This window comes from Aegilops tauschii, chromosome 1 (assembly GCF_002575655.3).
Source record: "Aegilops tauschii subsp. strangulata cultivar AL8/78 chromosome 1, Aet v6.0, whole genome shotgun sequence".
NCBI lineage: Eukaryota > Viridiplantae > Streptophyta > Magnoliopsida > Poales > Poaceae > Aegilops > Aegilops tauschii.
The window spans coordinates 6,024,899-6,033,515 of NC_053035.3; the positions used below are offsets into that span (position 1 = coordinate 6,024,899).

The following is an 8,617-nucleotide window of genomic DNA, read 5'->3' on the forward strand; positions in this document are numbered from 1 at the left end:
TAGTTAGGTATGTGGAACTGGAGATGATGTTCAACTGGTGTTATCTGTTTTGAGCAGTTGCTGTTGAACTGCTGTTGTCTGCATGTTGCCTACGTACTGTTGTTATCTATGTTCTCTGCCCATGTGCCCATGTGCTCACTTTATGCCTAATATGCCAACATTCCAAATTGTGTGCTTGTGCTAAAGCTTGTACTGTCAATCATGTCAACATGAGTTTATTCTCATGTCAAATAAGAGAATAATTACAAGAACAAGCAAATGTTTCACCTCTCACATCAATCAGTTTGGAATGTTTACAACACTCAACATATATAATAGGTAGCCACTGATTTCATATAATCAGTACAAGTAGCAACTGATAACAAATAGTTTCACCTCTCACATCATGCCAAATACTAAATTACCTAACTTACACAAAACCTTGTATCACTAGAGCTACAACACCAAACAACAGTGCAGAGCAGCACACCAAACAGGCTAACCAAATTTCCCTCCTATCCCTAGTTCTGCTCACCTTCTTGTGCTTCATGATCATGGCCTTCCTCTCTTCATTTAGCCTCATAATTTCAGCATCCTTGTCAAAGACAAAATTCTGAAGAGCCACATTCTCTTCAGCAAGTTTGCCAATCACCTGCCTAGGCCTCCCCTGGCATTCTTTGTCCACCCACTTCAGATAAGCACATGCACCATAACCCTGAAAACATAAAACAACCATTTTGAACACACATTTTAGTAAACTAGCATCCATTCTAAAAAAGCATTTTGGTCACATATGTTTGCTCCACTATATAACTAACCTCAACAGGACAGACAAGAAATCTACGACCATAGTCATAGCCCTCACAACAAACTCTTCTTGCTGGGTTCAGAAAGTGACAACATTGGTCACTAGTGTCAATGCCATTGAAAACAACATCAGTGGATGATGGTATACCTCTCCAATCAAATTCTGGAAATATTGCAATCCCCTACAATCATATCCAACCAAAACATCTTCAGAAAGTTACCACATTGAGTACAAAATTGAAAAAAAATTCACTACATCTTGCAAGTCTGCAAAAATCAACATCTACAATCATATCCATTCACTACAAATTTTCACTGTCCATCTTCAAATTGAGGAAAGTGTACACACCTTCCAATAATCAACATCCATTTAGCGCACCTCGCCGGTCATCTTAGCCCAGGGCTCGCTGCCCGTCGTCTTGTCGGCGCCCGCGAGGTCACATCCATGGAGCGGGCGACACTGGCCAGACGACGCTGCTGCCCCACAGCGTCCTACCTGCTCCCTCCATCCTAAAGATGTCGACCCCTTCATGACGCACGAGCCAGCGGTGGAAGCGAGAGGACGGGGGTGGCGTGGCCGGAGCGGCGGCAGTGTGGACAGAGAGGGGCAGTGGCGGAGTGGACAGACGGGGGCGGTGGCGGAGAGGAGCTCGGGGCTAGTAATTTGTAAATGAGGAACGAGCAGGAGGGGTAGCAGGAGCGTGGTTTAAAAAAATTAAACTGGAGGGCCTTTCTGCAAAATTACCAGAGCCAACGTGGCATGCCAAATGTCGCCTCCAGAACTGTTTTGTATGAATTTGTTACAACAGTCAAGTTGGAGGACTAGTTATGTGCGGATTTTTAGTTTTTGTATGAATCTGTTCCCACCCCTACAAGTTTATGTACCAATTGTGGTATTAACTCTAAATTTTAACAACCGTATACATGATCAACATGACCAGTACATATTCAGAAAATTCAGAGAAAACATTTCAATAGGATGAAACTGGTTTAACAGATAACAGCTAAACATACATGGTAACCTGGTTTACGTCTAGTCCTCAGAAATCAAAAATAGGTCAGTAGGATGAAATTGAAATTTATCTTATTAAGATGGACACCGTATAGCTCTTTCGAGCATTAAACCAGCCTTAGTTGCGCGGCCTTGTGGCAATTGTTCCTCCGGTGTCCTTCAACTCCACAATTCTTGCATCTTGCTGGTTTACGTGGCTGCTTTGGTACATCTCCTCGTTCGGGACAGGTTGTCCGCTTGTGTCCCTGCTGCCTACATATCCCGCGGAACCTAGTTCTCTTACTTAAACCTTCGTATGGCGCCTTCTCCCTACTCATTGTCGGCTCCCAACTTGCTTCCGTCTGGCAGGTGCCAGCAGGTTCTCGATCCTATTTGCAGACTCATTAGACGAGTTGCTGTCATCGTTTCCCTCGTCGACTTGTGTAGCTTCGAACGGATTGCATACGTCGCCTCCTGATTGTAACATTTTCTGAACAGTACCATTGCCGGCTAACCTGTCCTCCAAACCTAGGCCATCTCTGACATCCGTGTACGGCTTCATCTCGGCTGCACAGTGATTGAATAGTGATGTCAAGCGGTCGTAAGCTGCCACACTTGAGTCTCCCATGCGTACAAGCTCCATGGCTTGCTTGTACAGATTGAAATGCCTGAAACTAAATGGGTTTTCCTGAGCATTGTCTCTCTGGTACTGCATCAGGTGGGCTGGAAGCACATCTCTCGCATCTCGTGTCCACCTTTTCACAATGTGCTTCTTTGGGATTTCTGTCACACGAATGAAGTCCATTACCTGCAAACGGGAGCATTTTTTTAGTCAGAACTACATCATGTAGCTGAGCAGGTCAGTTTTACAAAAACAGAGGAATCCTATATGTAGTCATGCTGTTTTGAATCACCTTCAGTATATGGCTGCACAACAGCCCCATGTGGGCAAACTGTCCGCACTCGCAATCAAATTCATCTCCACCTTCAATCACCGTCACCTTGTATGAGGTTCTGCACCACTTCTCCCACCGTGCAGCATCTGTATGTATTGCGATATACTCTTTCCCTTTTTCTTTTTCTTCTACCTGATATGCACCACACTCATACAGTATATGGCCAAACTGCTCGAACATAGCTCTTGTGTAAATCTTCCCAGCGTGTCTCTCAGTTGCCATATTTGCTCGCATAAGTGGCCTCCCCTGCAAAACAAGTCATCTATAAGTAATATCTCATTTGATCAGCTCAATATTACCGCCCCTAACGCGGCAATTTAGTATTTAGTTTTGCACTTACAATTGATGTCCGCTTTTCCTCATAATTTTCTTCTGACTCACGGTCAAAAATTAAACTCATATACTTCCTAACAAAAACATGCATAGGGCAACCAGGCGGCACATAGTTCTTTAGCATGTGATTTGCGCTTTCACTCCGTTGTGTACTGGTCATTTTTGCACAGAACACCCCCTTGAAGTAGGGCTTTGCCCATTTGTGCCGTATTTCAAACAAATTAGTCATGTAGTCATGACTTTTCAAGTTGTATTTCTCTATTAAGTACTTCCAGCCATCCTCAAACTCATCTATGGTTAGCATGTGGTTGACAACCTTGTGAAACTCTGGTTGAAAATCACTCTTCTTTGTGTACAATGGGCCAAGCGACTCTTTTGCCTTCTTTAGCACATGCCACTTGCACCACCGGTGAGCCGTGTTTGGCATGACATTACTTATGGCAACCTCCATCGCCCTGTTTTGATCTGCAGTTCATTCATACTAAACTCATTAGTCTTATTTGTACTAACTGTTAGACGGATTAGTTCTAAATTACACTTATAAAATTGCATCCAATCTTACCGGTAAGTATTGTTTGTGGCGGCCTCCCCCCCATTATCCTAACAAACTCTGAGAAGACCCACTCAAATGTTTCCTCTGTCTCATGCCGAACTAGCACACCAGCTAGTATGATACTCTGGAAATGGTTGTTCACTCCAACAAATAACCCAAATGGCATGTCATACAGGTTGGTCCTATAGGTTGTGTCAAATGTAATGACATCCCCAAAGAAGTTGTACTGGAGCCTACTGTTCCCTGTAGCCCACATCAAGTTGCTGATCCTGCCCTCTTTGTCCGCCTGAACTCGATACGTGAATTGAGGATCCTTTGAGCACAGATCATGAAACACTTCCATTGTTTTCCTAACATCTTCTTCTGCTTGCTCCCGGCTTATCTTGCCACACAAATTCCGCAGAGCTCTTTTGGTAAATGGCACATTCTCCATCTTTCCAAAAAAAGCTGCCAATAATGCTGTAGACTTTTGACAAATTGACATTGTTCTGCCTCAACTGCTTCACTAAATCCTTGCTGTAAACGTCAATATGCTTGTGTGACGGCCAGTGTATTGTCTGGTCATATGTTTGTGACAATGCATGGTTGTGTCTATCTCGATGCTCTGCTATGTACCATCCATTGTCCTTTGTCCTCAGTAGTCTGATGAGGGATGGGCATTCACACCGGCACGAACGAGTATTCTCAACGATTGGCTTCCCCTGACGAAACAATTAAACTAGTCAGCCTCTGTCAAGTGCGCTTCAGGTAATATGTAACTTATTTGATGCCACATATAATTCCACTCACTAAGATACGAGGCATAAGCAGCAAATATACAGTATTTTAAGTCTGCAAAAATTCATATTCAAGTAACACGAATTTAAACCGTGGACCGCAGATGAGCTTACACTCTATAGCGCACCCAAACGAGATACATGATGAACATGTACGGTACATATTGAGAAAATTTAGAGAAGACATTTCAATACGATGTAACTGGTTCAACAGATAATAGATACGCATACATGGTCACCTTGAAATAGGAAACAATTCAGTAGTACGAAATTGAAACAATATCTTATTTAATTTCCACACCATATATGTGTCCTAGCATTAAATATTGTTAATATATGTTTGGTCTATCTTTCCTCTTACCGCGCATCCACACACGATCTCTTGCATACACTTGCTCCTGTTCACGTTCAGCCTACTCTTTCCGTAGCGAATACCAAACCCTTTCTCCCATGAGTATAGATTGTAAAAGTCGTATGCTTCTCCGAGGGTGTCGAAACTAGTTCCAATCTTTGGCACCATAACTATGTCTCTTGGATGATCCGCGAACTCCCTAACGGTTTTCTCCAGCGCCGTGATCCTGTCCGCACAAGGAGGCCTTCCTGGAGCAGCAGCACCTACACGCACCCTGCCCATTCATATCACGCACAATAATAAGGCACGGGTCACCAAGAGAATATCAGCACCTCTGAGCCAAATGGTCCACAGTTACAGTCAATTCAATCAGTTAGAGAATATCAACACCGCTGAGCCAGATGGTGGGCATTTACAGCCAAATCACTTGAATTTTCATAATCGGTCATCTTCAAAGTGCTCACCGGCGCAGATTAAAATCCTATGTTCTTTTAAACAGACAATCTGATTCAATCATATATTGTAAATCAACCATTCTATCATGTATTTACCATACCCAAAACGGAAATTCTTATTTATAATTTTTCCAACGTATTTTCATCGGTAACTACTTGCAGAACTCATTCAAACAATTGCATATTGGTACTACTAAATCCTCAGGAAATTTATAGGCTAGGGGGTTCACTACCTTTGCGTCCATCCTGGTGTCTTCGGGTCCAACTGCTCTATTGAGTGCTCGGACCCCTGAGCCTTATCCCCGCAGGATGCTTCCGGCCGATAGATCTGGGCGTCCGCACTTGAACCGGCCGGGGCTGGAGCAGGAATCTCCGCCGGCGCGGCCACAGGGAACCGCACGGGCTCCATTGTCCCGTTATTTTCATTGACCTCCTCAAGCAGAGTTCTAATCATTCCACACAAATTCATCACGCGCAGAGTATAGATCAGTCAGCCAAAAAATCAGCGCAGAAACATGGTAAAAAATAGCTCACGTCGCAGATCCGTACCTGTTTATTGGCTGCAGCAAGAATTCCATGGTCGGCGGAACCCCTGCGAGATCGCCGGGCCGCCCACTCGCCGTCGCCGGAGTCAATTACTCCCCACTCTCTCAGCCTCACCCCCCACAGGGAAAAGATACAAATCCAACTTCACTTTCTTATCCACCGACTCGCACAACCACTGCATTTACTGTGTGCACTGCCGGCGCTTCCGGCAGCCACTGTACCTGTTCCACGGATCAGGACCCCGGCGACAACGTCGAGCCACGGCTCATCCATGGACCGTCGACGGCGTTCATCCCAGGCCCATCTGTCGGGTGTGTATAGTTCAGTATATATTCACTTCCCGTGCTCCCGATGGAACTGCCAACAGGCTCAGTAATTAAATGTATCGAATCTCATAGCAATTCTCGACAAACCTGATACCGAGCTCCTGTGCGCTCGCCATCACATACTCCGCGTCCTATATATATACCAATGTCTTAGCATCTTAGGATATAAAAGTGGGCGTGATATGAATTTAGATTTTCTTACCTCTTTAGCTTCAACCTATTAAAATATTGGAGGAAAATAAAAAGGTCAAGACACCATTTACATGGTTGCAGCCTCAGTGACCTTATATTTGCGACCAAGCACGATACAAGTCATGAGACCATCCACATGGTTCCAATATCAGTGACCTGATATTTGTGACCAAGCACGATATACGGCTTGCAATATTAGGAGCCTCCTCCTGACCTTATAACAGTACGATCAGTAGCCGAGTCCTGACAAGTGAGTGGATAAAGCTAGGTATTGTTTGATTTCTGTTTTACCATACACTTTACATTACAAATGAACAAATTGATTAAGTCGCTTCACTACTTTCTATTGGATGATGATTTTAATTATCTCTCCTTGCATTCCAGGAATCCAGAGTACTGTTGTTGAGTGAATGAAGCCGAAGTAGGAATATAACCGGAGTTAGCTTTATGAGGAGTTCATCCAATGTATATATCACTGCCATGGGATGTAGAACTCCATCATTAAGAAAATGATTATCTGCACATATTTTTAAAGCTACTACTGATCTTGTAATCACATCTAGACCGTGATAAGTGGTCGGTCATAGTGAAGCCCTAAGAAATCCATCAATGAATTCTAGCTCTAGTTAAACCTAAGGTATCATACCGCCCTTTTTGGGGTGTTAATATTTGTACATGGCAACCTGGTACAACAAATGGTTTTACAGTCCTGTTCCTCTAGTCCCTTTACTGTGGTACGACATTGATAGAAGTGTGGATATATGGCGTGTGACCTGAGAAATCCATCAATGAATACAGCTCTCGTTAAACCTAAGTATCATTTGGCCCTTTTTGGGCCGTTAATATTTCTACACAGCAACCTAGCACAACAAATGGTTTTATAGTCCTCTTCCTCTAGTCCCTCAAAACAGCCCCTTTTCGGCCTCGTTGAACATAGGTCTAGCTAGTTGTGTGGTAACCTGATTAGTTCTCTAACAATGCTGCTTTCTTGTGGACATTATGCAAAGGGAGTGGTGTGCAGATGGTTTGGCAAGAGGTTGGTTATCCCTGCCCGTGTGATCAGGACCAGGAATGTTTTCTTTTTCCAGTGCCGCTGGGAGACAAAGGTTTGGCTGGTGAAGGTGAGTAAGTAACATGGTGAAGATTAAAGATGTAGTGAGTAATTAGTTTTGCTTCACTGTTCCATCTTGGTGAATCCTCATGGCGCCCCCACGACGACCTGTTCCCGAGTACGTACGGTGAGCAGCCGCAGGTGAGGCTGTTATGTTGGAGGTGTGTTTGTTAAATGTGATGGCCCTAGGATCAAGAAACGGGTGAAGACAGACAATTGCAGTGCTCTGGTGCTGAATGTCTGCGGAGGATATTCAGTTTTGGATTCGACGGCACGAAACAGACTTGTGCTTGAGCATTTTCCGAGGTTTAGCAGAATCTTGGATCTGTACTCAGATTTGTGAGCTATCTATTTATGTATCTAGTATTGGCGTTGTTATACGGTTGAGAAAACTTTACCATTTTACTTCTTCAAGAAACTTTTGGAACTGTGGTTTTATCTGTTTCAATGCTGATAGCACACCCATAACGCTGGTTACTGGATACGTGTCGGCGGTGTTCCAAATCAGCCTTTTCACTGGATGAACTAAAGCTTCAATCTGTTGAGAAACTTTCCTGCACTTGTGTAGTTTGGAGCCTGCCGAAGGTTGCCATGAGTTTCTTGGATAATAGGCCTGATCCCTGATCGCTGCTCTGCTAGCTAGGGGAAAGCTGGGTTTGTGATTGCTTGTATAAATTTAGTGTAGTGTGCTGCAGTTTGCTCTAGAAGTCTAGATCGAGAATTGTTGGGGCCTGCAGCGTAGGGTGACTGCTCGGCCCGAGTCGAGTCGAGCATCGCTGGATCACATCCCAGGCCGAGACGATCTGCTCTGGATTTGCTTTGCTGCTGGTCCTTTTGCTGGGTGTGCACAGCAGGGCCAGCAGCAGTTTAGCTTTCCTTTTTGCTGTAGCCCAGTGTTATATGTATCTGAATAATTTGCTGGCTGCATAAGAGGGAGGACATGGATGGATGTTCGGTGCCGGCGAGGTTGCACAGTATGCACCGATGAAGAAGCATAGATATTAAGTTATACTACATGAAGGCTTACTTTGGATCTTGCAAGATTATCCTGTTTCAAAACGCAATGGTCGTTTAACAACTCACTCATTTAGGTACCTTCTCTTCATTCTTTTGATGTGAGTTCCCTTCACCTTGTTTTTGGCTGGAGATCCAAAACTAAACATGCATTTAGGAAGGTCACGCCATTCTGCAGTCTAGTCGCATGATAAATCTATCATGATAAACGATTCATGAATGACCC

General features: G+C 44.1%; 1 protein-coding gene across 1 annotated transcript; it reads right to left on the bottom strand.

The window, feature by feature from the left end:
• Positions 1-2,111: 2,111 nt before the first annotated feature.
• On the bottom strand, positions 2,112-4,052 carry LOC141026577 (protein FAR1-RELATED SEQUENCE 5-like). The gene is made up of 4 exons (XM_073503342.1): positions 3,629-4,052; positions 3,074-3,531; positions 2,692-2,979; positions 2,112-2,585 (listed from the first exon to the last, which is right to left on the bottom strand). Exons 1-4 carry the CDS (start codon positions 4,050-4,052, stop codon positions 2,112-2,114), a joined length of 1,644 nt encoding a protein of 547 aa, XP_073359443.1.
• Positions 4,053-8,617: the final 4,565 nt, after the last annotated feature.

Excerpts from the sequence above, each read along its gene's own strand:
- LOC141026577 (XM_073503342.1), bottom strand. The coding sequence starts at position 4,052 with ATGGAGAATGTGCCATTTACCAAAAGAGCTCTGCGGAATTTGTGTGGC. Across the intron at positions 3,532-3,628 it reads GCCACAAACAATACTTACCG|ATCAAAACAGGGCGATGGAG; the intron begins GTAAGATTGGAT and ends AATGAACTGCAG. Across the intron at positions 2,980-3,073 it reads AGGAAAAGCGGACATCAATT|GGGAGGCCACTTATGCGAGC; the intron begins GTAAGTGCAAAA and ends CTTGTTTTGCAG.